The sequence below is a fragment of the Scylla paramamosain genome, chromosome 4, assembly GCF_035594125.1.
Source record: "Scylla paramamosain isolate STU-SP2022 chromosome 4, ASM3559412v1, whole genome shotgun sequence".
Taxonomy (NCBI): Eukaryota; Metazoa; Arthropoda; class Malacostraca; order Decapoda; family Portunidae; genus Scylla; species Scylla paramamosain.
Window position 1 is genome coordinate 38805260 of NC_087154.1, and position 18145 is coordinate 38823404.

The following is an 18145-nucleotide window of genomic DNA, read 5'->3' on the forward strand; positions in this document are numbered from 1 at the left end:
TCTGTGTGTGTGTACTATACCGGAAAAAAATAAATAAATAAATACATAGATAAAGAGAAGAGGTCGAAATAAACCTGTGGTCTTCTAACTTGGAATGAACAGAGGAAAAAAAATACTCAGGAAAAATGGGAGAGTGTAGACAGCAATATTGTGGAGAGAGATGTGGATGAGTGGGCGGATGCGTGAGCCGAGAGTTACATAAAAGAGATGCAAGTACTTAGGTCCTCGGGCCAGGAGAGATTCCCATGTGGCTTATTGCGAAGGAGTGGATGAAAGAGAGAGAGAGAGAGAGAGAGAGAGAGAGAGAGAGAGAGAGAGAGAGAGAGAGAGAGAGAGAGAGAGAGAGAGAGAGAGAGTATTGGTGAGGGCTTACGCTATAGGTATGTATGATCCTGGCTCTCTTCTTTGTCAGTATTCCAGCGTAGCACTCTTGCATTAACAATCAGTCAGCAACCTTATATCTCAGCAATTAAAAACCTTAAAACTGAATGAGAGAGAGAGAGAGAGAGAGAGAGAGAGAGAGAGAGAGGAGAGAGAGAGAGAGAGAGAGAGAGAGAGAGAGAGAGAGAGAGGACCAGAGGAGAGAGATAAGGGAGAGCCGTCACCGACTGGTCTGTCTTGCAACACGTACCATAACCCAAGCTCTCGGCAGTTTGCAACTTTTCGCAGGCAATTAGTTACTGCTTACTGGTTAGTGTCATTACTGTTAGGAAACCGGCAGTTGCGCTGAACTGCAGAGCGGTGCAGGGCAAGCTACTGCCTGAGCATCTAAGACAGACTGAAAGTAATGCAGCTCAGTGCTAATCAGTGAGGAAAACATATATGAGAACCTGAATAATGAATTAAGTGGCTTTTGAAAACTGTTCTTATGAGAGAACATGACGTTTTAAAATACGACCACTGATTTCTAATCGTGCTTCCTCGCTTCTAGTGATAGTTTGACGAGGATTCTCCAGTAATTCGGCACCATCAATGGGAAGAACGCCCATGAGAGTTCGATTAACAAACTGCGAGGCCTTTGAAAGCAGTACTTATAAGAGAACAAAGCGTTTAAAAAATACGGTCCCAAAGTGTTCCTTACGACCTCAGCTGCTCTATCTATATCGCTTCGTAGGCGCTTCTGTCACTCTCATTTCCTTATTCTCACCATTCATTAGTTTATCTTCTCCCTGCCCCTTCTCCTCCTCGTTCAACTCTCACACACACACTCCACCTCCTATCCTCTGTGAATTCAGGCTTTGAGACGAGACAGCAACAGCCCTTTTTAATCGCTCCTGTCAGCATGAGAATGGACAGCAACAAAAGGGAAAGAAAGACGGAAGGAAGGCTATCAATTTCATTAGCATCAAATATGAGCCAACTAAAGGCTGTCATGGCAGGAATTTTCCTTCGAAGGTCCGTATATTCTTTTCCTTTGAAGTTATGAATCTATTTTGATAAGAATTCCGTACATAGAGAGGTCGTGTGTGTGTGGGGGGGTGGGGGGTCGTAGGGACATACATACATAGCTCTTGCCCTTTTACTTACCGATGGAGATCAAAGGAAATATTATGGGTTTGAGTTTAGGAGGCAGCAGGGTAAGAAATGAATTACAAAGTTTCAAGATCAACTTCAAATTTTAGACTTTAAACTTAATGCCCAATGTAGAGTTTAGCTTAATGCTGGTATCCCTTCCATGGATAGATTACCCACCACACCACTTCCAAGATCTTGTAACCGCAGCTGTTGCTGCGTGGAATTCTTTTCAACCTAAGTCCTGTTTAGAGACCCCCAAGCCAAAGTCAGCCCATGTGATAAGAGAAAACGAGCAAAGGAGGAACTACACTAACTTGAAATCAGATGAGTGACTGTGTAGACAGACAAGCAGGACAACACACACACACACACACACACACACACCGGCAGGGGAAAAGGAGCGAAAAGAGGTAGCGGGGTGACTCAGGCATGGGGTAGGGAAAGGGAGGAGCAGGTTTGGGAAGAAAGTGGAGAAGCGGTAAGGTGACCTGTCTTGAGTGCACACACGTGTGTGTGTGCTTGTCTTTACCTTAAAACGAGACAGCTTCAGTTACCGAATAGTGCCTAAATCATAATCACAATATATAGCCTAAACAGGAAAACAACATCATTTCATAAGTGATATCCAGCCTAATACTTTGCCATTGCCTGGTGGAATCCCTCTTTGCTTGTTATCTTAACATCACTGGCTTCTTTCAGTTAACAAAGAAAAAGAACATCAGCTTTGGAGTTCACTATATATGTTTAACAAGGATTCATTACATTAGATAACTAATTAAATGTATGTAATTGAAAAATATATATATCGTGTCCATTGATTATGTATTGATCTTTACTCCATCATCTTTACTATTAAATAGAAGTAGCAGACTATTTCATCTATTTTATCTATTTTTCTGGTCATCTCTGCTTAATCGTATAACGGACTAACTATTTATTCACTTCTTATAATCTCCCTCAGTGTTATAATATATTTTAAATCAGTAGTATGCTATGATTAAATAATTGGCACTATGTCATATTATTACAGTAATTCACATATCTATACTGAAGGGCTCTCTCTCTCTCTCTCTCTCTCTCTCTCTCTCTCTCTCTCTCTCTCTCTCTCTCTCTCTCGAGCAATTTGGTAACACAGTACCATGGGAAATTCTTACGCAATTGTAGGCTACCTGATTTTTTTTTTTTTTTTCACAACACCATATCCACCCCTTGCTTTTAGATTGGTATGTGGCTGCGTGCTTCGGCTCGACTCGCCTAGACCATTGTGCTAGAGCTGTGAATTCACATTGACCCAGAGAAGAGAGACCATAATAGAAGTTACCAGAAATTAAGTTTTAAAATAAGAATGTCTGAAAACTGAAAACGTGTCTTCCTCAACGTTTATAGCGTCGAGAACTCCCTAGGCATATGAGAACTTGAGAAGGGTATTGAAAACTTACGTCGCCGCATAAAGCATATTGAATCCCATCTTTACAGCAGGAAGGGTTTCGGACCTTAACACCCCTGTGAAAATACACTTGGTAAGTGGTATAGGATTAAAAATTATTAAGCCCATGGAAGAGCTTGGGATCCTGCTATAAGGTAAAAGATGATAGGGCCAGTGCGTTAAGTTATAAGGAACTGAATACTTTTAAATCAGCGGAAGGCAGGATCGGATAGCGCCATTGGTTAGGGCAAAATGCAGCACTACTAAGTCAGCAGGTCAGGGGATTGGGTACTGCTGGTTAAGCGGTTTGGAGGGTTTGATCTCATTGGCCCGACGAGGGAGCAGGCGCGGCGGAAGGTTCCAGCACCCACTCCTGCACACACACGGTCCGTGCCGCGCACCATGGCAGACACCAGGCTTTACGAGGTGTTGGGCGTCTCCAGAAACGCTTCAGACTCAGAAATACGCAAAGTAAGTTCACCCTGGAGGCTTCCTCGAAGCAGTCCTTCCTCCTTGTGTGGTGGACTGTGGCAGCAGTCCATATTGGGGGGTGTAATGTTCTGCTCTCCCATACCTTCCTCTCTCTCTCTCTCTCTCTCTCTCTCTCTCTCTCTCTCCCCTTTGTTGTCTTAAAGAATTGTCTACTTTTCGTCGTTTTGGTTGCCTTTTTTTTTTAATGTGTATTCTAGTTCATTCCAGTTTAATAATTAGGGTATTGGTCCTTTGTATTAACTTCGACTTCTATTTCACTATACTTGTTTGGTGTCTGCGTGGTTAATGCTGTCGTTGGAAATTCTTAATTATTGCTATTCGCTCGTTTTCTTACATTTCTGGATGTCGAGCACTTGATTTGATTGGTTTAGGGAAAGGCAGGCGGCTTTACTTTGGTCTGAGTTACAGGCTTACGACTCTAGTAACCGAGCTTTCGTCATTCTGTTTATCATCCATACGGGTAAATGTTTCGGACGTTTTACACGGATTGCTGTAAGGAACTAGCCAGGCATTTGCTTCTTGATGGATTGTAAGATATGTTTCCCTGTCTATTATGGTGTAGCGCCTTACCTCGTGATGTATCAGCCAAAATAATACAGGAGGAAAACGTATGTGTAGGGAAGAAGAATTAGTAGCACCATTACGTGTACATTACATTTTATATAGCTATGTGAGGATGCAGCAATTTTATATTCACAAATGCAGTTTTTTTTTTTCTTTTCTTTTTTTTTTTTTATGAAGTAAAGACGTACCTGTACCCGTTGCAAGTGGGGAGTTATAATTTTCCTGGTGGTCATATTATAAGCCCATATCTCCCTCAACATCCCCTCAAAACGAGCTCTTAGTTGTGGGAAACTTTTTTTTTTTTTCTGTAAGGGAAAAGCCAAATACCACAAACATAGCATTCAAACAAAAAAGGCTTCAATTTAGGGAAATTCCTTAGCCTAACCATAACAAAATCATCTAATTTTATCAATATTTTAGTACTGCTCACATAACACTTGCCTAACTGCCAAAATATCAATCTTAATACTTTTGTATAGTTTCTAAACTGCTTTGAAGGAAAATATCCCCAATTTGGAGAATGGTTTTAAAATATTTGTAGAAAGCAATATTAAGGTTAAACATTGAAGTATCTCTTAATTTAGGTTGTTATGTGTGGTGATCTTGTCCACTGGAGACAGGTGTAAATGTTTGCTTTCCTCATTCACACTTTCTGACATGCCTCCACAGTTCAGGTGTTGGGGATTTTAATTGCCATCAAAGAAGATAAACTTAATTTTGAGTCTGTATGAGTATCTATTATACTCAGGTATTGTAAAATGAACTAGAATCTGTATATTCATTCCACACATGACTAACTCATACAAGTAGATTAGTAGACCATCATGGCTTGAGTAATCCCATACTAAAACATAGAAATACCTATAATTGGAATGGTGTAATCAAATTGAACTTAATATAATGTTATCTCATTGCTTGGTGTGGAGAAACTCGACAAAATATGGAAGATGTGCTTCACCATATAATACAGAACTTTACAGTTTGTTGTAATGATGCAGAGGCAGGATAAACACACACACACACACACACACACACACACACACAATATCTGATCTTACTTGCATAAAGGACAAAACTTATGACATTGGTGGTCCTACATTTCCACCACTTTTCTATACATGTAAGTCAGTGTGTCTTCCATTGTATGATCATGTCTAATTTTAATGCTGCATAATAGGCCTGGCCTGTTGATTTTGAACCTGCTTTAACTTTTCTTTATCACAGAATTACCGCAGGCTTGCCAAAGAATATCATCCAGACAAGAACCCAGCAGCAGGAGACAAATTCAAGGAAATCTCCTTTGCCCATGAGGTTTTGACTGACCCACAGAAGCGTGAAATTTATGACCGTTATGGCCTCAAAGGTTTGCAGGTGAGCACAAGTATTTAATTTGCCCATCTGATTATACAGTCTTGATCAACAAACAGATAACTTGCCACACTCACTTTTCTGTGTTTTAATATTCGCTTTTAAAGCTAAGTCCTGTGGTTGCTAAAAATATTAATTATCAGGTTTCATAAAATTATCCGTAATTAACACTCCTCTCACAGACATCTGTAGCCATGTCCATATGTGGCAAGAAATTAATCTCTATACATAATTGAAGAAATAAACAAAATTGAATGTACAGTATAGAGTTTGTCTGTTGATAGTCTTTTTGTCTTGTAAGTAGAAGGGACTGGTTGATGCGGTTTCTCTGCAGGAAGGAGATACTGGCCCAGGAGCTGACGACATCTTCAGCCACTTCTTTGGTGGTGGAGGGCCTTTTGGGGGCCTGTTTGGAGGCTTTGGAGGTGGAGGCTTGCGTCATGGGCCAAGAAGGGGACCAAAGAAAGGAGAGAATACAGTGCACAGGCTGAAGTAAGTGTGTCTGCTTAAGTATGATCAGTGAATCAAATCTTCTGCATTCACTATTTTGTAGGGATTGTGTTTTTTTCCCATGTTACCACCACCACCTTAGTACAGATGATTGGCTTCACTTTTCTTTTTGATAATGATATGAATAAATGGAATGCTTGTATTCAGATGTTTTTAAGGGAAATCCCAGCCTCGTATATGGATAGGTGAATATGAAAATACGATTGATTTACTTTGGAAAAAGAGCTAAACATTTTTATTTACTTATATTACCAATTATTTGTATTTTTGTACAATTATGATTAATCTTAACATCTTGCTTTTTCTTAGGGGGTCCTTTAAGATATGAAGGAAAATGCTCCCAAAATGTAGTATAGATGCTTAACTTCATTTGAGTCACAGTTCTGAAATGTTAAACTGTGCTGAATAAAGCTCAAATGCTCCTCTTTCTGAACAATGTTCCATCTGATTTTTAAAAGAATGTTATGTTTTCAAGTTCATAGTATGGGTGAAACCATTATTTTTCTCTCTTTTCAGCCTCACATTATTTATTCATGACACTTGGGTCACTGTTACTACTTGTTCTGTAATTTGTTTATTCCTCAACAGACTGTCTGTAGGAGACTTGCACAATCACATTATCTATTCATGATGCTTGACTCGCTGTACCTTGTTCTCTAATTTGTGTTTATTCCTCAACAGAGTATCTTTAGAAGATTTGTACAATGGCAAAGTGTCAAAATTGCAGCTCTCCAAAAATACAATCTGCACTGCTTGTGGAGGGTATGTAGATGAGCTGCTGTATTTGAAAATGTCAATAATATAATAAAGTGCTTAATCTCTCTCTCTCTCTCTCTCTCTCTCTCTCTCTCTCTCTCTCTCTCTCTCTCTCTCTCTCTCTCTCTCTCTCTCTCTCTCTCTCTCTCTCTCTCTCTCTCTCTCTCTCTCTCTCTCTCTCTCTCTCTCTCTCTCTCTCTCTCTCTCTCTCTCTCTCTCTCACACACACACACACACACACACACACACACACACACACACACACACACACACACACACACACACACACACACACACACACACACACACACACACACAAAAGTGAAAGCATACAGTTTTCCTATAAACAAGATTTCCAAATTGAGGCTGTGAAGCAAAATTGTTATTCTTGTATATTGTTTTAATATAAACATCACCTCTTAAACATAATAACCTTAGATTTCACTAATCCTTTGCCACAAGTGTTGTAGTACAGGTTTTCATGGTAACCATTAATGTGCAAAGAACTTCAATAACACCATGTTTATGAGGCTGGTAATGCACAGATGGCTTGAATCTGCTTAAAAGATATGTTGATATTTCCCTTCTTGTCCTGTAGTGAGGGTGGGCCACCAGGGGCACTTCATCCTTGCCAGACCTGCAACGGCCGAGGCATCAAGGTCACAATAACTCAGCTAGGTCCTGGCATGGTGCAGCAGATGCAGAGTCGGTGTCCAGCTTGTGACGGTGAAGGTGAGCATCCAGTTCTCACCTGTGTTTAGCCATCAGATATCTGATAAGTAACAGAAAGATCACAAAGGTGGACAGTTCCCATTACATGGTATGCCCAGGATTGTCAGTGGCTGCTATCTGCCACATACATAATTAGCAGTAGTTTCATCCTCTGCATGTTAAGCCGAGTGTTATTTTCAGAGGTGGTGGTTAGTGGTGTCCTCAAACATGATGATTATTTTTCAGATTTCTGAATTCTTTTATTAATATATATTATCTTTTAAGGCAGCATGTACAGAAATGAATAACAAGAATTTAGTTAGTAATCTAGTTTTCTGTAGCAGTATTTTGGCTCTGTTGTTGGCAGATTTACACAACTTGGTACATGAATTTTTTCACCCAAGTGAATTTTTAAATGCAACAAAGAATTTTGTGCTGCGAATATGTTCCCAGAAGGGTTAATGTATTCAGCTTTGTATGAATTTTGCTCTGAGAACAAGTTGGAATACACACCTGTATTCAGTTACTCTCTTGCAGGTGAGGTTATAAACGAACGTGACCGTTGCCAGGCATGTCTTGGCAGGAAAGTGGTACAACAGACAAAGCTGTTGGAAGTGCAGGTGGATAAGGGGATGAGGGATGAGCAGCGCATCACCTTCCATGGGGAGGGAGACCAGATGCCTGGGGTGGAACCAGGTGATGTCATTATTGTACTCCAGGTAAGTTCAGGTTTCATGCGTCAAAGGGAGATATTCCAGTACAGAATACAGTAAAATCCCTCTTATCCGGCATCAATGGGACCGCCGACATGCCGGATACTTGAATAGAAGTGAAATTATGTCCACAATCACCACCCTACACTCACGCATCTTACCATAACAAAGATCAGCTGATCGCTGTGCCGCACGTCGCCACCTGTGCTGCCACCTCACACTCACCAACACACAGTTGTAGCATTGGGCCTGTAATTGTGACTCCTTCTGATCTTTTCAAGCTGAACCACTCGTATAACACTTTGTCCATCATTTCACCACGATGATACTGCAGTGTGTGACGATTTTCCGCTGCCTTTGGGATGTCGGTGGCATTCATGTAATCCCACAACTTTTTCGTTTGGGATTTAATGTCATAAATAGTTGATGAGCCCACACCATATTCCGCCATTAGTTGCTGTCTGCTTTCACCTCTCTCTAATCGTCGACAAATGTCTACCTTCTGCTTAAGTGTAAGAACAACACGCTTCCTCTTTTCTACAACTTTAGGCATGATGAAGGCGTCAGGTGATAAACAGTGCACACGCGGGACTGAGTCACTGAGTAAACACAGTGCAGTGGGCTGCAGGTGGTGCGAAGCAGTGCGCTCTGGTGGCGAGGGGACAAAGTATGCCTCACGCGGGAATTTTAATTGATTTTATGAGTACACATTGATTTTTTATTGATTTTAAGGTTCGGGGAAAAATGTGCCGGATACTCGAATGCCGGATGAGAGGGATTTTACTGTATATTATTTATCTAAATCTCTTTTAATGCTTGCTCTGTGCCTTATAAAGTCTCCATCTGTCTCTACGAGCACTCCAGTGCTCTCACTTTCCTATTTGCTGCCATTCTTAATCTTAGTCCACTAAAAATAAACCCATAGACTCAAAATTGCCACTTGCAATAGTTAAGAGGAATTATATAGCATAATAATCTTTATTATAGGAAACTACAAATTCCTAATCAGGTACATTACTTTGCAAAGTCTAGTATGTGCCAATTTTCTGGTTGATAAAAATAACTATTTGAGAAATGTACATGTATTATTAGGAAAGAAAAACTCTTTTAGGTCAGTGCTTAAAATCAATACAAAATTAACTGTTTTTTATATACCAACCTTTTTGCAGATCACTAACTTCCCCCATCTGCTTTTACCACTCTCACATTCCTACATTCCAAACATTCAAAATAGACTTACATAATCTGTTTTCCTTTTAAAGGAGAAACCACATGACGTATTTCAACGAAGTGGAACTGACCTCATGATGAAGAAGACTGTCACATTAACCGAGGCACTGTGTGGATTCACTACTGTTGTGGACCATCTAGACGGCAGAAAAATAGTAGTCAACCATCCACCTGGCTCAGTATTAGTTCCAGGTAATGCTATTTGATACGTGTGCTTTTTGTGTTCATTCTACCCGAAGCCACACATCCAAAACTCAGGACCATACACACTCATTGGTAGATGGACAGGGACTTCAGTTTGACAGGATACCTGTATAGTTGAGGTCCTCTTGGTTGTAATGTTAATGATGGTAAAAATTACAAGTATGAAAATTAGTCTTCATGGTTTTCATGTTTTATATATTGCAATACATCTGTTTCCTTTCACATGCTGTTTGTCAAACTATGATTTTCATGTAATTGTTATTAATTTCAGTGCTGCTTTCTCCTCTTTCAGGATGTGTACGTGGCATTGTTGGCGAGGGCATGCCAATTTACAAGAATCCATTTGAGAAAGGAGATCTCTATATTCGCATAGAAGTAGATTTCCCTGAAAACTACTTTGCCCCTGAAGGAAAGTTGAAAGTATGTGCAAATATCTACTGTTACATTCTTGAAACAGATTTATGATTTCATCAAAGTTGATTTTATAGAACATTTCATATCCCCTTAAACTGGTGATTTTGTCCAGACCTCTTAAGTAAGAAGTGCTCTTCTAAAAGACATGATTTCTACTTTACCTCTTCAGTGTAGCTCTCATAGGTATCTGGAAAATGTAAACAAGTAGGTATTTGTAATTGGTGCCAGACTGCCACTACAATGCTGTCTATATCTTCCAAGGGGCAGTCATCCTCAGTGGTTAACTATACAGCTTGCAGAGAGACTGGATATGGCACTTATATCTCCTTGTCTTATAGAAGATGACAGAAAGGGTCGGAGAATGTGCCTATCTTCCTCCCTCACCCAGCTATTTGCATGCCCCTGTGAGGCAAGGGGTAGAGATGGAGGGCAGCACATTTCTTCCCAAAACTTGAAATGCTCATAGACTCCCTATTTCAGCTAGACAATCTAGCTTGTAGGTCTTCCTTCAAAGTTTTAATAATTAAAGTAGATTTTTCAAGTTTATGTGAATAATAAAGGTCTATCTTTATTTAATAATAAAGATAGCCTTTGCCATCAAGTTTTAATATTATAGATCAGTTTTTTATTGCAATACTGTTCATTATATGTTAGTTGTGTCTTTATAAGAGACATTATCAGGAACTGTTAGGTGGCAAAAGGTTGTAATAATAGAAAATTTAATAACAATGTTTTCAGGAACTGGAAGCTCTCTTGGGGGGACGTCCACCTGCAGAAGAAATCCCAGCTGATGCTGAGGAAGTGAATATGTCAGAATATGATGGTAATGGAGGGCCAGGCAGTCATCGGGGACAGTGCTACGATGAAGATGATGATCACCCACACATGGGAGGCCAGCATGTACAGTGTGCACACCAGTAGTGGGGAAGTTTTTTTTTTTTTTTTTTTTTTTTTTTTTTTTTTTTTTTTTTTTTTTTTTTTTTTTTGCCAGGAGATATGTCATGGTTTTGGTTGTAGTATTGGGGCTCAGTGGTAGTTGTGCATCCTTGTGTAGCAGTCCATATACATTATACACATGATAATCAGTGCATTCAGATTCTTGAAGGAATTCATTTGTGTATACGTCTGCAATGCCATTTACAGTTTATGTTGTGTGCTGGAAAACCAGTTCATGTTAATTTATTTGTGATGTGTGAAGATCTCTTAATGGAGATGTGAACTGTTCTTACTATTTTATGTACAGATTGCTTTACAAAAGTTATTGCAAAATTCTCTATCTATATTGAAAAGAGATAAGAGTAGTGAGTATATATAGTACCTCAGGATTCAACTTCAAGAAGAGCTGAAGTATAATGATCCTTGCCATGAATGGATATTGTAATTTTTGGTGGGGGTTCTGTGCTGAAATATGTACACATCTGCCGCTGATATGCAAGAAACTCCAGCCTGGCAAAATCAGCATATTCTGTGATACAGCATAGTGGCACACTGCAACCAAAAGGCTAACAATCTTTCAGTGTGGCTATTCCTTAGTTTTGACTTAAAAGTACCAAAGTTCAGACCCTGGATGAGGCAGAGTTGGCAGTTCCCGTGGTCTTGTGCAAGACACCACACACTCTTGTATAGATATAACATTGTGAAAAGTGCTTCTTATAATTTTCTTCAGAAAAGTGCTGAAATTTTCTGTGAAAAGATATCTTCGGTACTTGTATAGTGGTGAGACTAGTATTGCTTGTCTTTTGTTGCTAGTTGAAGTTTCACCAATACAGCAAGACTGGAGGGACTCTACTTTTCTGTTTGGAATTATTTCAAATATTTACACTCGGAGGAACAGGTGGTATCTTAAGAAACAAGAAAAGCAAAAGCTTCAGTTTTGTGCTTTTAAAATACTTCTCTTACATGATGCTGTTGATTTCATTGAAGAAATGAGGATTTCTAGGATCGTAGCAATTGCTGTCTTGCTTAGTCAGGTGCTCATAGCTGTTTCATTATATTATTCTCAAACAAAGCAAATCATTGTAATAGATAATTCCTTTATCTGAATTGTATTAGAAATAGTAAATAACAGTGGGTTCAAGCATCCTCACAAACCTGAATTCAAACATGGGACTTGGATGTTTGTTGGTACAAGATTACTGTGCTGTCTCTTAAGAATGTTAAGGCATGAGGTGCATTTAGAGACAAGAGTTACTGCACATCTTTATGTTATTGCATGTGGTGGCACCATTAGATTTTAATCTCAAAATAGCAGAGAAGTTATCCACACTTAATGAACAACACAGGCTGCCCTCACACTGCTCTCTGAGTGGCATACATTGATATGAATTCTTGAAGGAAAAAAATATGGACCTTTGTGTTAAGTACTAATCAAGGCTTATGCTATACTACCACAGGATATAACAGTGTGTTATGATGCTCATGTCTGCACCTGTAAGAAACATTCTCATAAATTGGACCTTGGATGCATGCCATATTGGTACAAACTTATTCAATATATTCATGTTATTCAATTTACATGGCAAACATTCCTAACATAGTTTGTATTTCATGTTAGTTAAGCTACTTGTGTTGATTGTGTTTGATATTATTACTATGTTCCACCCTCAACCAGTCTGTCATGTGTCATGGAAGATTGACTGTAAGGATGTTTGTGATGAAGCTGCTTCACTTAATTTTACCCCAGTACTCATGGGGTACAAGTAGCTATTGAGGCTATGTGGCATTAACTTTTTTTTTTTTTTTCTCTCTCTCTCTCTCTCTCTCTCTCTCTCTCTCTCTCTCTCTCTCTCTCTCTCTCTCTCTCTCTCTCTCTCTCTCTCTCTCTCTCTCTCTCTCTCTCTCTCTCTCTCTCTCTCTCTCTCATAGGAAGTAATTCTGCAACAGAAAACATATCTTTGTGAAGTTTGAATATTTAAGTAAAGGAAAACATTTATATATACTTTATATATACCAATCTATTTTCCTCATTCTTTTGAGCAGGTACTATTGCACTTTATATTATAGACATGTTGAAATAAATTATGTTAAGTGAATTTAAGTTTCAGTGTACATGTGAGCATTGAGTTTTAGTATTTGTCTGTTTTTAAGCAAGAGAACTTAGTCATGAAAGGTGTCTTCACAGTGGACAAAATTCAATATGCACAAGCGATTGCAGCAAACTGTTTTTTAGGAGGCAAGTTCAGCAAGCAAATTATCTTAGCTTGAACACATGCCCTTCAGATTTAGCCCAATATGAAGTCACCTAAATATTTTAATTAAGCTTTCTTAAGTTTCTTCAAAGTCAAAACCATGGATGGGTGGTAAAATGGATCATAGCCAAGCAACTTGTGTTTGACGAGCTTTACTTTTAAGAAACTAGTGAGATTTTTCTTCAGTCTGAACAATACTGTGGGCCTTCGTGAGAGGTTCTTCCACTTCTGACATGATATATAGTTGATCAGGTGAGGTAGGTACAGGGAAAGGCTTAAGCCTGTTCTGGTACAGCAGGGGTAAACTAGTGCTGCTATCTGGCCATGCTCAGGATATTGCCAGGTATGCTGCACAACTGATCTCTATTAGTGTGGATAGTGAAGATCAGTTCTCTTTCCAAGAGGCCCAGATCCTTAGATGTGAGGGAATCCTTGTATAATTATTAAGAATATGAATGTATGCATGTAGGCACATTGTCACAGCCACTCCCTTTAAAGGGATGTCTGCTTGGTTAATAAAGCACATTTTATGAGATTTCTATAGCAGCTGTATTTGTAAAAAGTGATGACTTGATTATGAGTGTAACAGGTTACAAGTCTCATGTTAGTAAGCTCTATCAAATTTTTATTCAACTCAAAAGTTATTGATTTCATCCCAATTTGCCATCTGGCACCAGGAAATGAATCCAGGAGGATACATGCTTACCAGTACCATCCATCCATCCATCTACAAAGAGCATCTTGAAAGATTCAGAGTAATTATATATATATATATATATATATATATATATATATATATATATATATATATATATATATATATATATATATATATATATATATATATGCAGAAAAACTACAGCATTTGACAGTCAAGTAACTAAGGTGCAGATGTTCTATAGCACAATGGCCCAAGATATGTTCAAACTTATGCCAGCAGCTTGCTTGTATTTCATGCACTTGTCACTTGTTCTTTTACACCTTTATCCAAAAGAAATCCCTTATGTCTTTATAAGTATGTTTACACTTACTGATGTTGAGTCTGCTTAAAGTAAGAAGGCACACATGTTGCAAATTTTGTGTATACATCTAATGGGAGGCACAAGGCAAGTTGAACTGCTTCATATTATTACGATGTCCATTATTTTTATTTTCCCTCTGCTAACTCTGCCAAATCCACAGGTGATTTCTTTTCATTGTGGGTAGTCTTTTGGTGTATATAATTATATTGCTGTTATGTGTTCATTTCTTCAGATTTTTGCATTTTGACATTTTGCTGTGTGCTTCATAAGACAAATCCTTGAGAAGTATTATTTTAGGTCCAGGTATTGTGATTATAATTTTTGCATTAGTTATTGAAAGCCCCTAGGAATCTGAATGATTATGTAAATATTTGATACTAGGTATGTGTCAGTAGCACCCATATGTTTTCATTACTGGGGTAAACTCTTCTTCTTAAACCACAGTTTTACTATTTTAATTACCTAAATTTGATCACAAGCCACAATTAGCTTCAGCTGTATTATCTTGATCTGGGAAGCCATTATATTACCAACATGCCACTTGTTTGTACTCTAGAGTCTCATAGCTTCTCATGTTTACAATGACAACACTTGTCATATAGGCATTTCATTCTCTAGGCTAAGTCCATCGATCAGTCCTCCAGTCATGTTAACATGTAGTTGTATGATGTACTAAGTTATATGGAGCTCATAAAATTAGATGAAAAAGTATACATATATCTGAATTTTTTTAAATTGCCTTTAAATGTAGTGTTTCAGTCTGATATATAAATTAGATTTTCCATGGGTGGTGCAGCATTTAGGTAACTAATTCTTGTTAAAAGAAACAAGTGGAAGAATAAGTTGTCAATTAGTTTATTTTTTAAAGATTAAGCTTTTTTTTTCAGGGGGGGCGGGGATCAGAAGACATGGAAATGAATATTATGAAAACTTAAGAATATTAATTGGGTATTCTTTTTATTGTGAAAAATATTCTACCTGTGGTTTTGTGTCTTCTTCCATTCATGCTCTGAATTCCCTGCATGTAAGTGCTTACACCAGACCATACACCTAAGCATATTAATTCCCACAGGTCTCTCCTTCATTGTCATTAGCATGTTCATCTTGCTTAATTATAGATGGTCTGCCCAAACACTTAAACTCGTGTTCTTAATTATTAGCAGTGTAAGATGTCACTGTTCTTAATAACCTCCATTTTAGAGATCCAAAACTGTCATGTTGCAGGTTCCTTGATTATTTTTTCATGCTTATCTCATCTTCTCACTCTGTCCAGTAAAATCACTGCTTTAAAATTTAATCAACATTTCTGTTTTTATATTGTTGTAACAACCAGCAGTTAAAATGATACACATGCAAATGGGCGCAAATTTAAAATTGCCTTAGAATAAATAATAAAGATCATCAGCTTTTCCTCAATAAATTATGAATTTCTGGCGAAAAGTTGCCATACTTGTGAAAAACAATGCTATAGTCAAAAAAGTTTCCATCTGGAGAAAAATTATAAAGCTGTTGTGCTTGCCTCAACCACTTGCGACCTTTGAAAAGATGTTTTCTCAAATTAAAACTGAAGTTAGAAAATTATTGAACACAAACATCGCATTTCCCACAGCTATCTGGAGTTATACTAGTGGACATGAAAAACGGGCAATGTGCACAAACAGAAATGCCGTCTCTCTAGATATTTAATGAATAACTAACATTTACAAGTATACACTGATCACAAGGTGTATGATATGGACTGTGCTTGAATACACCAACATAAATATGACAAAGAAATGATATCACGGGTGAATCTCGGGATTTCTGGCATCACATACTGGTATTTCGCCGAGAGTAGCAAGGGATATTTTTGCAGGTGTGTCTTTAAGTGGCTGTTCATAACCCAAGGACAGGCTGAATGCTGACAGGAGGTTAGTGTTGACCCTGTATGTCATGGGAGCTCACCAGTAGCGCTGGTGCAGCATTTGGGTGAGTTTGCATGATGAAAGTAGGTATAAAAAGACCCCTTTTTATTTTTTTTTTATTTAGATTGGTCTATAAAAAGACCCCTTTTTATTTTTAATTTAGATGGTCTATAATCACTACTCTTTCATGTTGCCTCTGAACATTCCGAGGACATGAGTGAGGTGTTATAAGCAGTGAAATATTTGACAGCATCGGTAAGTGTATGATTTTTTTTTTATTAACAGTCTTATTTAAGCCTGTCAGTAATTAATCATTATTTCCGAAAATTCTTGCGACCTGAGCGGGGCGCGAACCTCGGCCTGCCAAGTAATAAACAATTGAGCCAGCGAATCATGTGTGGGAAGGGAAGACGAAACGAGCAGGGAAAAAATAATAAATAAATAAATAATTGTCTCCAGAGAGAGAGAGAGAGAGAGAGAGAGAGAGAGAGAGAGCAGTTTTTATAGCAGTAAATTTTAGTTGGTAATACGATATGTACGTTATATGTTACTATATAGATGAGTTGGTCGTGACAATTTGCCAGCGAAGAACGTTATAATATGTTATATTACTTTAGGAAGGAGCAGTAACAGAAACTACTAATGCTTACGCAGGAATTTATTTATTTTATTTTATTTTATTTTATTTATTTATTTATTTATTTATTTATTTATTTATTTTTACGCTATAACACCTTGACATTGTCGTATTGACTTGCGGAAAGCATTATATACAACCAGACTGAGTCAATCATTTAAGCAAGAGGCAATGATTATTTACAGCTCACTTTTTTTTTTATAGTTAAATCAATATCTATATTACTGAGACGGGAATGCACACAACAGCTTCGAAGCAACTGTCCTAAAGCTTTCATAGATATTCATTCTCATCCCTCAAAAGACATGAGGCTGGTTATGAGTAAAGAAACGGTTGCTTTCTCTGCTAAGCATGAACCTCTAGTCTTTAGCAATACACACACACAGAGGGTCAAGGGGATCCGTACGTGGCGTCCTGCTGGAGCCATAAAAGGGTTTGAAGTGGTGATGCAATCCTTGTTACCCCATGCCTACCGCCACATACCAGTTCTCTGACCTGATGTTTGGTGGAATTTACTGCTCCAGTATTTATTTATTTATTTATTTTTCATTCTTAATTTGAATGGGTTTCGTTAAAAGTATAGAATACAATTATGTGCCTCTTTTAGCTGAGTCCTCATGAAATGTCAACATGCAGTAAATCGTAAAAACTGCACGACACATTAAAATTGCACGGAGACTGTGTAATGGTGGCGATCATACTCATACGGTAGCATGGCATTAAATTTCACGTTCAGCCATACAGTACGTATTAACGTTTTACATAAATGCTATGTTTTATAATATACGAAAGAGACTGACGCAACCTCTTTTACAAACCTTCATATGCCCAACCTATAAAGGTGCAATTCAACACAACATACTCTCCGAATAGAAATCAGTCTTCATGCATGACACTGGCAGAGCTTCTCGAGTTGCTTCCCACAAGAACACTGATGCTGCGTCTTTGCGTCACAAGCTAATGGATAAATAACCCCATTTTTATTCAAGGCAGCGACTATCGGTATACATAGTATGGCAGAATGCCGGCTGGGATCGATGTGCCGCCTTCATGCATGTTTCAGTTACGTGTGATGATGCATTGCTGAATCGCATTATACACATAAAGTTGGCGTCAGCAAGACCACAGACCTCTTAATTTAAACTGCTTGTTGTCTCAAATTCAGCAAATTGCGTCAACATGCCACTGGCAATCAAAATTAAACCTACGAAGATACTACTACTACTACTACTATTACAATGTTGTTGTTGATGTTGTTGTTCTTGTTGTTGTTGTTGTATTACTTTTACAGTGTCCCAGTTTAGGTTAAGATAAAACCTATCCAGATATTATGTTACCTAACATAGCTACTACCAGCAGCACGTCAGCCTCACAATTGAGAACGTATTATTCACTTCTCTTTTTGCAGAAAGTTGGCTTCGCCCGGCAGTTGCGTATTCCACAACTATCGACTGCTTACTGGCGGAATCTAGTAACATTCAGTTCTGATGT

At 38.3% G+C, this 18145-nt stretch overlaps 1 protein-coding gene across 1 annotated transcript; it reads left to right on the top strand.

Annotated features, from left to right (window-relative positions):
- Positions 1-3252: 3252 nt before the first annotated feature.
- Positions 3253-12935, top strand: LOC135100078 (dnaJ homolog subfamily A member 2-like). Its single transcript, XM_064002974.1, has 9 exons — positions 3253-3412; positions 5222-5368; positions 5700-5857; positions 6557-6637; positions 7230-7363; positions 7880-8061; positions 9318-9477; positions 9782-9909; positions 10642-12935. The coding sequence occupies exons 1-9, from the start codon at positions 3344-3346 to the stop codon at positions 10822-10824; spliced, it is 1242 nt and encodes a 413-aa protein (XP_063859044.1). The 5' UTR covers positions 3253-3343; the 3' UTR covers positions 10825-12935.
- Positions 12936-18145: the final 5210 nt, after the last annotated feature.

What these genes read in the sequence shown, in the direction of transcription:
- LOC135100078 (XM_064002974.1), top strand. Translation starts at nt 3,344, where the DNA reads ATGGCAGACACCAGGCTTTACGAGGTGTTGGGCGTCTCCAGAAACGCT. An exon ending in CAGACTCAGAAATACGCAAA is followed by an intron (nt 3,413 to 5,221) that starts GTAAGTTCACCC and finishes TCTTTATCACAG; the next exon opens with AATTACCGCAGGCTTGCCAA. An exon ending in ATCTGCACTGCTTGTGGAGG is followed by an intron (nt 6,638 to 7,229) that starts GTATGTAGATGA and finishes CTTGTCCTGTAG; the next exon opens with TGAGGGTGGGCCACCAGGGG.